Consider the following 16,468-nt stretch of genomic DNA (forward strand, 5'->3'; position numbering starts at 1 on the left):
ATAATGAGTAATAATGAGTAATAATGAGTAAACATTGTCCATTTGTGTTTCATAAACGATAATTTTATTGTTATTAGAATCCGGATTTAAGAGAAAACACGATTTATATTACATTCATTATCAGTTTTAAATTAAACTTTCATTTATTCGTTTCTTAGCGAGTATAGAATCAACTTCCAGTTCTCACTTGATTTATTATTTATTGAAAAATATATAAATACAAAGTTAAAACGCAAAGTCGTGTGTGAGTTAATGATTAGACTTCATTGTGTTACTTTAGGATGTTTTATAGCAGTAAAAGGAGTTCCTTTGTAGAAATATACCTTCAGTTACATTCTTGTTAAAAAACAACACGATAAAAATATAATGAAATGATAAACGCGTGCGTGTGTGTAGGATATGTAATTATACATGAATATATATACAAAACTATCCTGACCCACGAGGACAGTACAAAGCTACCGTCAGTGGGACTTTACTGATTTCTCTGCCGCTTAACCTTTGACCAGTCACGTGACTGAGATTCAGTGGAGAGACAGTCATGAAGTTTGTGAAACTTTTTGGACGCTTAAAGTCAAACATCATTGGCATGATCCATGTAGGAGCTTTACCTGGTAGGATCGAGGGATTTAGGCTGTAATGTGTAGTATACTGTATGTACAGATGTATTTTGTGTGTAATTGTGTAAAAGTCAGAAGAAGAGTTTGGTGTGATTTTCTGCAGGAACTCCATTACACAGATGTGCAGTTCCTGAGCTCATCGAGGAGGCGTGTAGAGAGGCAGAACTTTACCACCAGCAGGGATTAGTAAGGGATTAATATTAACATACAGTAACACATTGGAGGAAATCTCATTCAACGGTCTGACTTAATCACATTTTAAAAGAAAGACAATATTCAGGTCAATGACGTCATTTCTCCAATAACAGACAGCAGCATGTTTGACCATTTTTAATTCTTATTCATTGTTTATTTATATATTTTGGTTTGTCATTATAAATATAGTAGTATGAAGTGTACACTAGGTTGTGATGTGTGTATTCTGCTTCAGTGTGTGTGTGTGTGTGTGTGTGTGTTTTCAGGATGGGTTTCTGATTGAGAACATGCATGATGTGCCGTATGTGTGTGATTCGGGGCCGGAGGTGTGTGCGGTGATGACAGCTGTGTGTTCTGCAGTGAAGAAACTTCGTCCAGCTCTCCCTGTCGGAGTGCAGGTTCTAGCAGCCAATAATCAAACAGCACTGGCCATCGCCCTCGCCTCCGGTCACTAAACACATAATAATAATAATAATAATAATAATATGTTGTTGGATGATTGTGAGTGTTAAGTGTTAATGGTGGTGTGGTGTAAATGTTCAGGGCTAGACTTTATCCGAGCAGAGGGCTTTGTGTTTTGTCACGTGGCTGATGAAGGCCTGATGAATGCGTGTGCTGGTGACCTGCTGCGGTATCGCAAACACATAGGAGCAGAACACATTCAGATATTTACTGACATAAAGAAGAAGCACAGGTGAGATCAGAGCAGTTACACCTCCATCTAACCCTACTCTAGAACCCACCATACATCTAACGTTTATCTAGATATATCTTGCTGTTTGCTCACGCCAAACTCATTTAAAATATTTAATGTTAACCTCATCTACTGTTCATCTAACTTTTATGTAATGTGGATTATTTCTGTTTCCTCTATGGCCATTCCTGGAAAAAAAATAGGTAAATGCTCTAGCAGCAGTGTGAGAGATGTTTGGCGTGTGTGTGTGTGTGCAGTGCTCATGCGCTTACAGCTGATGTGTGTATTGCTGAGACGGCGAGGGCAGCTGAGTTTTTCCTCTCGGACGGCGTGGTGGTCACTGGACCTTCAACTGGTGTTCAGGCAAATCCACAGGAACTGAGCGGTGAACTTCAGCTTCATTCCTCCTCAACTCACTAATAATCTCCTTTACAGTCCCATTTAACAACCTTTTATTATATTAACATTATTAACATCCTGCATTATAGAGTGCTGTGAAAAAGTATTTGCCCCCATCCGATTTCTTGTGTGTTTGTGTATCTCATAGTATCTCATACTAAATAGTTTTAGATCTTCCAACAAAATACATCATACAAAGGTAACCTGAGTAAACACACAATAGTTTTTATCTTTTATTGAAGCAAAAAAAGTTATCCAACACCTATCACCCATGTGAAAAACTAATTGCCCCCTTAAACTTAAAATCTGTTTGTGCCGCCTTTAGCAGCAATAACTGCAACCAAACACTTCCGATAACAGAGATCAGTCTCTCACTTACTTCTAGGACTAGGACTTACTCCTACGCTTTGGATCGTTGTCTTGCTGCTTAATCCAGTTGAGTTTCAATTTACGGCCTAGGGTTAATCCTAACCCTAACCAGACATTCTCGTTTAGGATTTTCTGGTAGAGAGCAGAATTCATGTTTCCCTCAGTTACTGCAAGTTGTCCAGACCCTGAAGCAGCAAAGCATCCCCACACCATCACACTCCCTCCACCATGCTTGACTGTAGGTATGATGTTCTTTTTGTGGAATTCTGTGTTCAGTTTACATCAGATGTAACGGGATTCCTGTCTTCCAAACAGTTCCACTTTCCACTCATCAGTCCACAGAACATTTTCCCAAAAGGTCTGAGGATCATCTAGGTGTGTTCTGTCAAAATTCAGATGAGTTTTAATGTTCTTCTGGGTTAGCAGGGGTTTTCACCTCACCACTCTTCCATGGAGTCGTGTTCCCCCAGTGTCTTTCTGATAGTGGAGTCATGAACAGTGACCTTTATTGATGCAGGAGAGGCCTGTAGGTCCTTTGATGTTGTCCGTGGCTCTTTTGTGACTTCCTGGATGAGTCGTCGCTGTGCCCTTGGAGGAATTTTGGAAGGTCGGACACTTCTGGGAAGGTTCACTACCGTGCTGAGTTTTTCCATTTGGAGATAACGGCTCTCGCTGTGGTTCTTTGGAGTCCCAGAGCCTTTGAAATAGCTTTATAACTCTTCCCAGACTGATGTACTTCAATCACCTTCTTCATCATCATTTCACAAATTTATTTGGCATAGTATGTTACTGAGTAAGATCTTTTAACCGACTTCATGCTGTTGATAAAGTTCTATGTAAGTGTAGATGTGATTGAACAGGGTTTGCAGTATCAGGTCTGGTTCTGTCTAGTCCAGCTGAACCCCGTTATCACTGCAGTGTCAGAGATTTGGGGAATTAGTAACAACAGGGACAAATACATTTTCACACAGGCCCAGTTGGTATTGGATAACTTTTTTGCTTTAATAAATAACATTATCATTTAAAAGCTGTATTTTGTGTTTATTCAGGTCGTCTTTGTTTTATCTTAGATTTAGTTTTGATTTCTGAAACTACTTAATATGAGATCTACACAAACACGGAAGAAAATGTATTTCTGACTGACGTTTATTTAAACACATTATTTATTAATTTAAATAGTCGTGCATTAGTTAACTAGTTAAATGAACTAGTTTATTATTGAGTTTGTATTTGTTTAGCTGAATGACTGTAATTCTGTTGTTTATAAATTCTATAAATGATTTGTAAATTTATCTCCATTATTTTCTTATCATTAATAATGTCTTAATTGTTTCAGTGCTAATTTTCACTGCCTCTAAAATATCAGCACTGAATCTGTATGTATCTGTCAGAGGTGATGCGCTCGGTCCGGATCCCGGTTCTGATCGGTTCTGGAGTGACCCATGAGAATGTGGAAGATTATTTGGAGGCGAACGCGCTGATCATCGGGTCACATTTTAAAACCGGCGGCCGCTGGGAGAGGGGCGTGGATCCCGAGCGAGTGAAGAGACTCATGGAGAAAATCCACAAACTCCGCAACTAAAAAATATTCATATTAAAAATATTACCTTCATATTTTACACATGGAGACGGAAATCCTTGTTTAAGGCTGAGTGTATTCAAGTAAAAACATTACCGTAATAATAAAAATGTTTATTTTGCAGTTTAAAAAAATATTTTTCACAAATATATTCCTGAATTTAAAAAATGAAACAGAAATATTTACAGTATAAATGCATTTAACACAAAAAACCTAAAATAAAATCATTATTTAAAAACGGTGCGAGTCGCTCGGCTAAAGAGCTGAACACAAATAATACATCATGTTCATGCTAAACACACTTCAGCACACAATCAGCTACACACACACACCTACACAATATGTACGTATATATATGTACAAAAACACACTTCACTGCACAATCAGCTACATCTACACACACACACACACACACACACAATATGTATATATATATCACATCTTTTCAAAAACATTCACAAAATCTTAATTAATCATCAGAATTCAGTTAATGTATTGCATCAGCTTCATGCTAAAAGTGTATCAGCTACAGCTAAGCTCAACAAGAAACACACACACACACCCCTCGCCATCTGGTCACACACTCAGTAGTTGTACAGGCGCTGAGTCGGCTGTTTGAAGTGGCCGTAGCGGCGCTCTGTGTTGGAGAACCGAGTCCTGACCAGGTTCTGCCTGCTGAGGGCGCTGCGGCTCAACTTCCTGCGTTCAGAGTACACTCGAGCTCTCTGATCCGAGAACAGCGCGGAACCACACCACAACGCCAGAAGACTCGACACATCACGTCTTACCTGTACACACCTGAGACACACACACACACTCTGTCAGGTACATGTGCACTACCCCTACTGAAGAGCGCACTACATAAAGAATAAAACACGTACAGGGAAATGATCCACGCTGGGCGAGACACGCCCTGATTTCCCATTACAGCACACCCAAGTGTTTCTCTCACAACACACCCATTTACCAACAATTACCATTTCACTCATTACAGAGATATCATATACTCTTAATCTGTTTACATTAACACTGTTCAAACCAGTGACTTCCTGTTCTCACTTCCCTTATAGCAGCTATAAACACTCGTTCCCTCACCATCCCTCTCTATTCTCTCTTTATTCCCTCTCTCTATTCTCTCTCTCTATTCTCTCTCTATTCCCTCTCTCTATTCTCTCTCTCTATTCTCTCTCTTTATTCCCTCTCTCTATTCTCTCTCTATTCTCTCTCTTTATTCCCTCTCTCTATTCTCTCTCTTTATTCCCTCTCTCTATTCTCTCTCTTTATTCCCTCTCTCTATTCTCTCTCTTTATTCCCTCTCTCTATTCTCTCTCTATTCCCTCTCTTTATTCCCCCTCTCTATTCTCTCTCTTTATTCCCGTATCATAACGTATCATATAAACCTGCGCTACTGTCAAAGCCGCTGTTATAGAGAACTAATCACCACCTTCTGACCAATCACAGTCCAGAAGGGGTTAGACCAAAACACACTGCTCTAACACACACACACACACACACGTGTTGGTTGATCATAATTTGAGAAAAAAATATAGTGACCTGGGAGAATCGTCTTCTTCATCGGAACCTTCTTCCTCGTTGGTCCTCTGATGAAGCATCTGGTACACGGACATGCTGGGATGCTCGATCAGCAGATTCTCCAGAGGATCTTCTACAAGAAGGCCTAAAGATGAGTTATCTTCACACACACACACACACACACACACACACACACACACACACACGATCGACCCTCAAGTAAACCATTTAGCATTCATTGTCAGCTATTGTTTAATTTTAGTCTTTTTCCAGTGTCACATGTCCATGTCAGTTTTTAATCATATTTAGTCACCCTTATTGTTATTTTAGTCACGTGTTAGTCAGATACATGTCTGGGCATTTTAGTCGATGAAAGCTGGTGACATTTTTCGCCATAAAATTATTATTAATTAGCATTTCAGTCTAGTCTAATCTAATCTAATCTAGTCTAATCTAGTGGTGGAAATGTCTGAGATAACTGGGGGACTCTAGCTGGGAGGATTTGGGTAAATATGTGTAAATATAATATAAACATGTAAATACATCTATAATATATAAGAACATTACACTAACTTCACGCCTCTTCCAAACAATATGTCACGTGTAACACAAAACAAACAACATTCATCCGTCCTCCTCTTCCACATCACGACCCTCTGCCCTCTCACTCTGCTTCATACCAGCGGTCCAAACTCATCTAATATCACTTTTTCATCTTCTCTCCCTCTCTCCTTCAAACTCTTCTCTCCCTCTTTCTTTCCTTTTTTAAACATCAATAAAAATACGAGAGACAGTCTGTCAGTGGAATAAAGAATGAAAGTGGTAGAGTAAAAGCCCGTAGTGACTGGAGAATCTGTATAAATGACAGCTATAACACGTTACACACATGATCTCTCTCTGTGTGTAATTACTGACCACGTTTCTCTGTAATAAACATGTAGGAGAACAGAACTGTGGATAGAATACTCAGCCAGCTATGATAGTGAAAATAAATGAAGATGAATAAAGACGTTCAGAACAGATTAAATCTGGATCATCAGCTTTCTCCGTATCAGAGTTTCTACTGTCGCATCTGTTACACTAACTATTCCTGTTAAGATCTTCAGACGCACACTGACAGAGAAGCGTTCCTATTGGCTGCAGCCTGTAGGGATTACGGCCAATCAGGAAAGTCAACACTGCAGAAGCACACGCAGATATCTCCGCTGCACTTAAGTGTGGAACTCACATCGAGAAAAAAAACAGTCTGTAATATTTTGTCTCCTCTTGTTTGTGGTGAAAACAGAGAGAAATGTTGGTAAAGTTTTTATTTTTTAAACTACACTTCAGTCTTGTCTTTTTGCATCAACAATATCGCATGTTGATAAAGTCACAGTTAGCGTTTAATGACGTCAGTGTCGTCTCGTCATCGTCTCGTCTCAGTTGTAGAAATAAAGGTTGTCCACAAACTTTTTTTGTCATAGTTTTCATTAACCCTGATATAAACAGCTCCTCCTGCTGGTCGTTGTGTGTAATTGCCTCATGTCTCAGACCTGGGATATTAACGATGATCCAGTCCCCATCTTCACACTCCAGCAGCTCCACACAGCTCTCGTTCTCCAGCACAACTCCATCCGCTTCCTCTCCTCCACCACCCAGCAGGATCTGCATCAGGACTTTACTGATCATCTTTCTCTTCTTCTCGACTCTGAAAACACAGAACACCACACCGTTATCGTGAGTTCTGCTGCGTGTCAGCGTCAGAACCACCGTCACGGCTGTGTTCCGATCCGGTTTCTGATCTACTCTGCTCCGACTCCTCCGTCTGTACACTCTAACAATATAAGAGGGTTCTTTAAGGGTTTGTTGGTTAATTAAAGGTAGGAAACACAGTGATATTGTACTGGTGATGAGTGTGTAAAATACAGAGTGTGTGAACAACCCACTCTGATACACACTCCTCCTTCTCCTCGTACTGTGAGTGTGCACTTCAGTGTCGTAGTGTTAGTGTGAAGTCAATACTCAGGACAGAATTTTAATCCAGAACACCTTGTCAAGATTCCTGCACGACTCACACGTCAGTACGTGTGTGTGTGTGTATCAGTGCATTCTGAGTGAGACTTGCAGTCATTACTATTCACACAGACTCTGTGTCCTTTAACTTGTGGAGTTTATTTTTAACACCGTCTGGATTTTTATCCTAATTTAGAACAACTTTATAGAGTGAAGCAGCGATCCGGTGCTGATCAGATTACACTGACTTCATTCACACTCAGGAGGTTCCCTACACACACACACACACACACACACACACACACACACACACACACACACCTCAGTCCTCCTCTGGTGCAGAAGTAAAAGAGGATTAATAGATGGAGGTTCGATGAGACACTGAAGTATTAAATCATTATAAAGCAGTAATAAAGTGCGCACTTTAACCTGTTGCTGTACGGAATGTTTCTCCTGCATCACTGAGGGTTTATTTTAAATGATACACATCCTTTAACTTAAACACACACATACAGTGCAAATGTTTTTGCACCCCCTTGATTAGTAGGTGAAAAAATAGAAACATGTCTCTACTCAAAACAACATTCTGTGTTTACCTTCACAGCCTAAATACTACACTAACTGAATCTCAGGCCTCTTTATTAACCTTGCTCAAATGTTTACACCCCCACCCCTGACCAGAACTACTTGCAGTTCTACTTGAATTTGTACCTCAATAAAGTTTTATTTAAGGCACGAAAAGATGAAACTCTCACACACAGGAAAGCGGCTGTCACACGCCCTAAACCAGACATCATACCGACCTTTCACAAAGCTGAAGATACACAGATATCAGAGTGTTTACTGAGAGCAACAAACACACACACACACACACAACAACAAAGGAACACCACAGTTTCAGCTCAGAACCCCAGCTGAAGCCCAATAACTGACTTTAACAGTGAAAGTAGTTGTAGTTAAACTCACCTGGAAATATCAGTCGAGTCCGAGCTGAAATAAAAATGATAAAAATAATAAACAGAAGGTGTAAATAAAGAAATACTCGCCGCTTGTTTTTGTGTCTCGACTTGTTTACCAGCCCGAAGCCCCGCCTCTGCGTCGTGACGTCACCAGATCTACGTCCGTACATCGCACGCGCCCGATTTCAAATTTGTAAACAAGGATGTGCGTCATTTCCGCTTCCGTGTTACGGTCCTACACACTGCTGCGGCACCTGCTGCACAAACCGCGTAGTGCATCTGCTTCCTTAGTCCGAAGTATTGGCACACCTCATTCAGTCATCCATAATCATCATCCTCAGACCAAGAGGACGGCTTCTAAACCCCAACATCGAGCCTGTAGACCAAACAAACAAACTTTATCATCTCTCTAACCATATAATCATTATACATTAAAACTGCAGCGTTCTGCGATCCCTTGGCGCAATACAGTAAACCAATCAATTAATAAATGAATGAATTAATGGGTGATTGAATAAGTAAATTCGTGTATATTGTTTATATATGTTCAATTTGGGGGAGTATTTATAGTAAATCAGAGAAAAGGAGGCTGGATAATGGCGTGGAAACTGATGATGAGTTCAAGTCATGTCGGAAATTACGAGTGGAACACACGAACACCACGGAGTCGTAATTACGAGTGGGGAAACGGGATTGTCTGTGAGTGCGAGTTTCCGGGGTGTGGGCGTGTCAGTAAGAAAACAGGGCGGGGTCAGGGGTCAGTGGATGCAGCGTGTGTAGTAGACTGTAGGAAAGCTAATTTCCTGCACAAAATACAACAGCATTGTACAATCATATAATATGTAACGATAAAGTTTATAGTGGCTTCATAAAGTGATCAAATATTTTTTTTTAAAGCAAAACATACCTGATGCGTATTTTTTGCTCTTCATTTTCCAGAAGTAGAGATTTAAAAAACTAAAAAAGTAGAGTTTTTGTAGTGATGTGCGTTTTCATAACGCTGCTTCATGAAGCTACGGAACTTTTGCGAATCTTTTATTTGGAATCAGTGGTTCGGCGCATGTATCAAATTGGTTAAGTCACGTGATTTCAACAAACTAGGCTTCATTACGTCATTGCTGATTCGAAATTTCCATGGTTCGCCGCTAGGGGGTGCTGATCTCCAGGTGAACCAATGAACCAGCGCTTAATATATAATTTGAACTGTTCTCCGGTCAGTTTTATTATGTAGGCTTATACAACCGAAATGATTAAGTAGTGTTTGTACTGATCCGTGGTCAGTGCTTGCCTCAGGATGCCTAATCATCTGAGGTGAAATTCCACCAAATTTGGGCCAGATGGCCAGATGTTGTTGGTTATTACGTAGGCGAGAGACAATTGGACAGTTTTTCCTTTATTAATCTTCATTTTTCATGACCAAAATAACCTATAGTTATTCACAATGAGGAGCCTACAGGTTACAAAACCCGGCTCATGTAGTTGTCAGACAGATGTTAAAAACTCAACACATTAATATATATATATAAATTGCTCTTACAACGATGTGGACAGGAACACTTCACCCAGGATTCAACCCCAAGGCGGAGGTGAGAGCTCTAGCAGTTCCCACACACACTTCCTTGTTTGCCACGAACAACATTTTGAGTATAATTCGTCAACATTTGTCTCACTCGTTGTCAATGTTGTTTCAGATCAACACCTGCAAGTGACCACTAGGTGTCAGTGGAGAAGGGTGTCGGATAGTTTCGAATCCTCGACACGGTATGGCACATTTACTTCAACTGTTTCCACGAAGGCTCGCTTTCCCCCGTCACTAGTTTTTAGTCGTTTAATTAATCAGGACTTCCCACGAGGACTTGGATGCACAGTGACATTCTGACAATCCCAACATCGGCTGCCATATTGTTATTTTACACCCAAATATAAGTTATATAACAGCTCATGACCTTCTTCACAGAGGCCTCTGAAGAGAGTAAAACTGGAAATCTCACACTGTCCAACCTGGCAACCTCACACTGTCCAATCTGGCAACCTCACACTGTTAAATCTGGCAAACTCACACTGTTCAATCTGGCAACCTCACAGTATCCAATCTGGCAACCCACATGGCAACCGAAAGTGAAGCAAAGTGAAAAGTGCCGAAAACAACTGTGTGTGTTCTGGAATAAAAAAGGCCAGGTAATATTTCTTATTAAACACACACACACACACACACACACACACACACACACACACACACACAGCGTTTACACTTTTCTTTATTTATGATTTTATGATGTTTAGAGAGGAGAAGTGAAGGTAAAACAGTTTGGAGAGAACTTTAACCCCTCGGCGGGTCATGAGGCTGGAGTTTAGAGGACTAAGTAGAACATTAGTGAAATAAAAAATATTTATTTACAATGATTCTCTTGTTTTTTCTCTCTGTCTTCTGCACTCCTGTTCTCGGAGAGGGAAGAAACAAGTGAACAAAACAACTTTACTGTGACTCTGGATTGGATTTCATTCATGATGAGTTACAATAATAATAATAATAATAATAATAATAATAATAATAATAATAATAAAACTTTTACTGATTTCACTTTTACTTTCACAACAAAAGAAAAGAAAAGTTTCAGAACTTGATTATTGTGTTGAGGCTTGAGTTAAAGTTTTTACTGTAATCTCGCGAGATTCTCGGAGAGTTCACAGTTCGGTATTATCGCGATATCTGTGTTTAAAGTCCCGGTCCTGATGAACAGGATTATAGAGTTATGATTGTGAGGTGGATGTAAACTACACGATATGTCTGAAATATAAACAATCTGCGCCGGTTGTGTCCTGAACCAGCCGGGGTCTCGTATATTAATGAAAATAAATATTTATATAACGTGAATATAAATGCGGATTCAGTTTAGAGGAGTCATGTGGAAATTCCTTTAAAAAGTACATGATTATATTTATTTAATTACTGTTTCGGACTCGGACATCACGCGCAGGTTGTGACGTCACGGACATGCGTTTTGACATATGGCTATGGGAGCAGAAAGAAAGAAAGAAAGAAAAAACACCAACATCGCGACGCAAAAGAGCAAGAAGAACTTAAATGTGTGTATTTTTTGTAATATTTTAAATAATTTTTTAGTCTTGATAAATCATGCAATGAATTTACATTTACATTTACATTTATTCACTTAGCGGACGCTTTTATCCAAAGCGACTTACAAATGAGAAAAATACAAGCAAAGCGATGTATCAAGCAGAGAACAATACAAGAAGTGCTACTGTACAAGATCCGTTAATTGAATTCCAGAAGAAGCAAAGTGCAGAGTAGAGGTGTAAGTGCCTTTTAAAAATTCTTAAAAAATTTTTTTATGATGAGTTGGTTAGGTGTTGAGGGAAGAGGCGGGTCTTTAGCTGTTTTTTGAAGATGGTGAGAGATTCTGCGGTCCGGATTGAGGTTGGAAGTGCATTCCAGCACTGAGGGACAGTTAGTGTGAAGGTTCTGGAAAGGGATCTTGCGCCACGCTGAGTTGGAACTGCTAAACGTTTAGAACTGCTAATTCCGTTCAGAATTAATTTTAATGAATTAAAATCAGCGCTGCAGTCAGTGCAGATCAACAGATTCAGTAATCCACGGAGTTTCATTAGAAAGGATCAACAATCAGAACTTTCTTTACGTGTTTTAATGTATAGGAAATAAACATGTTCCTGTTCAGCGAGGCGAGCTGTCGCTTCACTCCTCTCAGTGCTTTAAAAACAAGCCCATGGGTCTAAAGTTTCATATTTAGAGAATTATTGATGTATTTTTGTTCCTTAAGCTTTCTTTAGTAAACTATATTCATCACGCTTTAGTCTTGTTAGTGAATTACACATTGGAAAATAATTTCTGCTGTTATTGTTTTTCGGACTGCCAGAGCGTTACTTTCAGAAAGCATTTATTTAGAATTAATTGCCTTAACTGTTTTTACTGCCAGTTTAATGTTCTGTCTTTCAGTCTTCATTCATTTAGACGTGTTAATTGAATCATTATGTTTTATTTGTTACAGTTTATAGGTATGTTTATATTTCTTGTGAAAGTTTTACTTTTATCTTTTTCTAACAGGGGACCCCTGACAAAGTTTTTTTTAGGGCCCCCAGAAGACTAGGACCGGCACTGGAGGTTCCACTTCCAGTTCATCCTAAAGGTGATGAGTCAGTGAGGTTGAAGTCAGGGCTCTGTGTAGGACACCCGAGTTCTTCCACCTTCTTCCAACCTTCACACACACCACGTCTTCTTGAAGCTCATTTTGTGCACAGGAACGTCATCATGCTGGAACAGTGTTTGTGTTCCTCTCAGTTCCAGTGAAGGGAAACTGTAAAGCTTCAGCGTACAGAGACGTTCTACACAAGTCTGTGCTTCTGACTTTGTGGAAACAGTTTAGGGAGGAACCACATATGGGTGTGATGGTCAGGGAGCACGTATTTTTGGTTGTAAAGTGTACTGTGTGTGTGTGTGTGTGTGTGTGTGTGTGTGTGTGTGAGACTCCAGTATAATCCAGTAAAGATATGAAGTCATTATGTAAGTCGGAGTGCCGACTGATTTCAGAAACGAGAAATGAAAGTGGAAGTGAAGTGTGTAGCGTCTTCAAGGGTCTTTATTTGTCACATACATGCTATTTTTGTAGTTACTCGTCCCACAGTGCAACGAGCAGACCAACAACAATCTAATGATATACACACACATAATAAAAATAGAATATAGTACAATAATAAAATACAGTAGACATAATAAAATACAGTGGACTGTAGAGACTATAGTGTGAATAGAGTAGACTAGAACAGAATAGAATAGAGTGTGTAGAAAGCAGATATACAGAGTTGTAAAGTGTGCAAAAATGATTGTTTTTTTCTTCTCTACACTGAAATTGTTTTGTGTGTGTTGTGCGTATGCGTGTGTGTGTATGTGTGTGTGTGTGTGTGTACGTGTGTGTGTGTGTGTACGTGTGTGTGTGAGGTAGGATTATGCAGACACTCAAGTGGTCTTGTTCAGTAGCTGGATGCCGGAGGGTAGAACCTCCTCCTGGGTTTGGGTTTGTACACTATTACAGACTCCAAAGTGTATAAAGGGTCAGCTGCACCATTCTCTAAACCCAGAGTACTCTAAACCCAGAGTACTCTAAACCCAGAGTTCTCTAAACCCAGAGTACTCTAAACCCAGAGTTCTCTAAACCCAGAGTTCTCTAAACCCAGAGTACTCTAAACCCAGAGTTCTCTAAACCCAGAGTACTCTAAACCCAGAGTACTCTAAACCCAGAGTTCTCTAAACCCAGAGTACTCTAAACCCAGAGTTCTCTAAACCCAGAGTACTCTAAACCCAGAGTACTCTAAACCCAGAGTACTCTAAACCGAGAGGTCTCTAAACCGAGAGTACTCTAAACCCAGAGTACTTTATGATCCGAAGTCGTTTAACAGGAGACTAAAGTCTTCATCACTGCTTTTAATTCAGTTTTCTGATATTTACTTTATTCTCTGATTTTATTTCTTTTTTTTAATGTTTAAGTTTATACTGTAACTTATGCTGCTTATTGTTTTAAAATATATTGATATTTTTCTATTGTTATTTTTTCACTGACTGTAAAACCGTGCTGTTTAAATTCATCTTCTTCTGTTTATAAAACTGTACAAACGTTTATACTGATGTGATTTTATTATTTAAAAACTATTTATTCTTTGTAATTAAATAATTCATGATTTTTATATAATGTAAAAGTTCATAGGATTTATAATTCTTAAAAAACAGTTCTGTCTTTATTTCTAAACTTTTCAAGTTGAAGAAAGGTACCTTTACAACAACAACAACAAATAATAATAATAATGATGATGATGATGAACCCCAGTGAGTTGTGTTAATCGTGGCTATGTTGATGTTGTTGTTGTTGTTGTTGTTGTTTATTTCCAGGCTGCGTGAGGTTATGGAGCGGATCGGTGATGTCATGCAGATGTGCTGTGAGGTTTCATCCAATCGGCAGATGAAGGCAGCAGTGAGGAATTCTGGGAAAGGAGCGGTGGTGGCAGGAGGAAGTGCATTTTTAGGAGGACTGCTGCTCGGACCTGCCGGAATCGCTGTTGGTAAAAAAAACAACAACTTCGGAATATGTTTTATTTTATTTTCAGTTATAATAAAATAATAGAATCTTATTTGAACATTATTGAAACCATTAAATCGTTTATTTTATTTTTGGATTTTTCATTTTAATCAGAAGAATTAACAGAAAGTTCACATAATGTTTCATGGTGAAAATATATATATTAGTGTTTGTGCTTGAACAAACAAAAACAAGACCCCTGAACGATGAACGTATAAATGCTATGAACAATATTTATAACAACATCAATATTTAATTTATATAGTGTTTTAAATATATTAATTTACAAACTGAATTATAAACAATAACTAATTTATATATTACATATCAAATATTATATTAAACAAATGTGTGTGTGTGTGTTGGAGGCGGGGCAGTCGGGGGTCTCCTGGGCTGGGGGATGACGAGCGGTCAGTTTAAACCGGTTCCTCAGATCCTCATGGAGCTTCCTCCTCAGCAGCAGAGGAAGCTTTACACGAACGTGATGGCGGTTTTGGGCTCGTTGGACTGGACCGACGCCCTGCAGCTCATCGCCCTCGTGATGGGGAACGCCAGCATGCAGGAGCGCATCATTGCCACCATCCTCACCTACGTCACCAACGAGCTCCACGCTGAGATACGATACGGAGACTGAGATACACGACCAGCACACACAACATCAACAACAGCTTCAACTACATCAACAACAACAACAACATCAACAACAACAACAACTACTACATAAACTTTCAGCAGATTCACCTCTGTCAACTTTTATTTTATTTCATTTTCATATTTTATTTAGTTGCTTGAAGGTAAATTTCAGAAACTGTAGAAAAGATTGTGTGTGGTGTAGAACATGTGGGAAACACTTTACACTTTGTGTGTGTGTGTGTGTGTGTGTGTGTGTGTGTGAGAAGAAACCATAAATTAATTCAATTAGATTTAAATAAATAAAGTTGAATAAACCTCCTGCTTTTTTTCTTAGTTTTAACGAGTCTCCTGGTCATTCCTGAGTTGTATTACATTCAGTTATTTTAGTTTATTGTTATTATAAACATGTCTGGAATCTAAACTCAGCAGGTTGAGGGTGAAAGGTGTGTAATCTGCTCTGTTCGTTATTCTCCAGCGCAGGTTACTGGGAAGTTTGCAATTTAAATCTAAAACTGTGTTAATTAAATATTCAGAAATGATGTCAGGAGCAGGATAAACATTACACTACTGCACCGAAGTGTCCTGTATTTAAGCAGGGTGTGTCTGCACACTGGTGGGCGTGTCCTTGAGTATGATAGGAGAGTCATATATTACCTCAAAATCACATCCACATTTCAATAAATGACCACAGGCATGAGCTGCTTTTATTTTCTCATATGACACGCCAAGAGTTCAGTTTACAAGCAAGCTCAAAGACACACCCACCTTCTCATAATGGCGCTTAAGGACACGCCCACAGGGACACGCCCAGTTTTTATTCTACAATTTTATATCATAGGAATTATTTCTTCCTTTTGTTTGTTTCAAACACAGTGTTCATCACTGCAAAAAATATCACACACACACACACACACACACACACACACACACACACAGAGTGTTACATAAAGAATGTAATAAACCCCTGGGGGAAAATGGGAAAAGTTTGGTTTCAGTGTGTGTGTAAAACTGATTTATTTTGTACATCACTGCCCTCTAACATTAATAATAATAATAATAATAATAATAATAAGTAGAATAACACTGCATGTTTTTATAATAATATTTATTAGTGCTTGAATTATAAAAATTAATGTTAAATTGTCAAATGCAAACATAATGCACATACAGATATTTATATACAGTGCCACACCTCACACATCCACTAGAGGGCGACTCGTTGCAGTAGTAGTGACGTCATTAGTACTTCTACTGTGTTCTCGAGACGGTGTAGCGCTAAATACCTTGTAATGCAAATACATTTATTCTCTAAGAGTACATGATGTGACAGTTATTAATATGACCAAAATGATTCTTTTTTAATGATAAAAACATCATTATTTATAACA

General features: G+C 39.0%; 4 protein-coding genes across 10 annotated transcripts in view; 2 read left to right on the forward strand and 2 right to left on the reverse strand.

Moving 5' to 3' along the window:
• Positions 1-532: 532 nt before the first annotated feature.
• On the forward strand, positions 533-3,990 carry zgc:162297 (mitochondrial uncharacterized protein f13e9.13). The gene is given in 6 exon segments (NM_001200911.1): positions 533-614; positions 724-806; positions 1,082-1,262; positions 1,359-1,509; positions 1,767-1,894; positions 3,669-3,990. Coding segments are annotated over 6 exon segments (807 nt in total). The 5' UTR covers positions 533-541; the 3' UTR covers positions 3,860-3,990.
• si:ch211-260e23.9 (uncharacterized protein LOC555795 homolog) lies at positions 3,955-8,553 on the reverse strand. Of its 3 annotated transcripts, none has more exons than XM_017458619.3 (4): positions 8,428-8,553; positions 6,922-7,076; positions 5,411-5,522; positions 3,955-4,654 (listed from the first exon to the last, which is right to left on the reverse strand). In XM_017458619.3, the coding sequence occupies exons 1-4, from the start codon at positions 8,508-8,510 to the stop codon at positions 4,441-4,443; spliced, it is 564 nt and encodes a 187-aa protein (XP_017314108.1). In that variant the 5' UTR covers positions 8,511-8,553; the 3' UTR covers positions 3,955-4,440. The 3 variants fall into 3 exon arrangements, with proteins under 3 accessions (XP_017314108.1, XP_017314107.1, XP_047007505.1); XM_017458618.3 differs by having other exon boundaries at positions 5,411-5,549; XM_047151549.2 differs by having other exon boundaries at positions 5,411-5,549; positions 8,348-8,492.
• A 1,815-nt stretch (positions 8,554-10,368) lies between these two features.
• LOC108259285 (protein C19orf12 homolog) lies at positions 10,369-15,413 on the forward strand. 5 transcript variants are annotated; one of them, XM_053676646.1, is made up of 6 exons: positions 10,423-10,518; positions 11,319-11,427; positions 11,518-11,657; positions 12,425-12,506; positions 14,261-14,430; positions 14,816-15,413. In XM_053676646.1, exons 5-6 carry the CDS (start codon positions 14,274-14,276, stop codon positions 15,079-15,081), a joined length of 423 nt encoding a protein of 140 aa, XP_053532621.1. In that variant the 5' UTR covers positions 10,423-10,518; positions 11,319-11,427; positions 11,518-11,657; positions 12,425-12,506; positions 14,261-14,273; the 3' UTR covers positions 15,082-15,413. The 5 variants fall into 5 exon arrangements, with proteins under 5 accessions (XP_017314110.1, XP_017314111.1, XP_017314109.1 ...); XM_053676647.1 differs by lacking the exon at positions 11,518-11,657; XM_017458621.2 differs by lacking the exons at positions 11,319-11,427; positions 11,518-11,657 and having other exon boundaries at positions 10,369-10,518.
• A 755-nt stretch (positions 15,414-16,168) lies between these two features.
• Positions 16,169-16,468, reverse strand: part of plekhf1 (pleckstrin homology domain containing, family F (with FYVE domain) member 1) — a 2,191-nt gene continuing 1,891 nt past the window's right edge. Inside the window, exon 2 of the mRNA XM_017458616.2 lies at positions 16,169-16,468. This exon is cut by the window's right edge and continues 1,163 nt beyond it. The gene's annotated coding sequence lies outside the window, so the exon portion shown is untranslated.

The sequence above is a fragment of the Ictalurus punctatus genome, chromosome 27 (genome assembly GCF_001660625.3).
Source record: "Ictalurus punctatus breed USDA103 chromosome 27, Coco_2.0, whole genome shotgun sequence".
Taxonomy (NCBI): domain Eukaryota; kingdom Metazoa; phylum Chordata; class Actinopteri; order Siluriformes; family Ictaluridae; genus Ictalurus; species Ictalurus punctatus.

What these genes read in the sequence shown, in the direction of transcription:
- si:ch211-260e23.9 (XM_017458618.3), bottom strand. Translation starts at nt 8,510, where the DNA reads ATGTACGGACGTAGATCTGGTGACGTCACGACGCAGAGGCGGGGCTTC. An exon ending in TCGAGACACAAAAACAAGCG is followed by an intron (nt 7,077 to 8,427) that starts GCGAGTATTTCT and finishes CTGTGTTTTCAG; the next exon opens with AGTCGAGAAGAAGAGAAAGA. An exon ending in GATCATCGTTAATATCCCAG is followed by an intron (nt 5,550 to 6,921) that starts GTCTGAGACATG and finishes GTGTGTGTGAAG; the next exon opens with ATAACTCATCTTTAGGCCTT.
- LOC108259285 (XM_017458620.3), top strand. An exon ending in ACCTGCCGGAATCGCTGTTG is followed by an intron (nt 14,431 to 14,815) that starts GTAAAAAAAACA and finishes TGTGTGTTGGAG; the next exon opens with GCGGGGCAGTCGGGGGTCTC.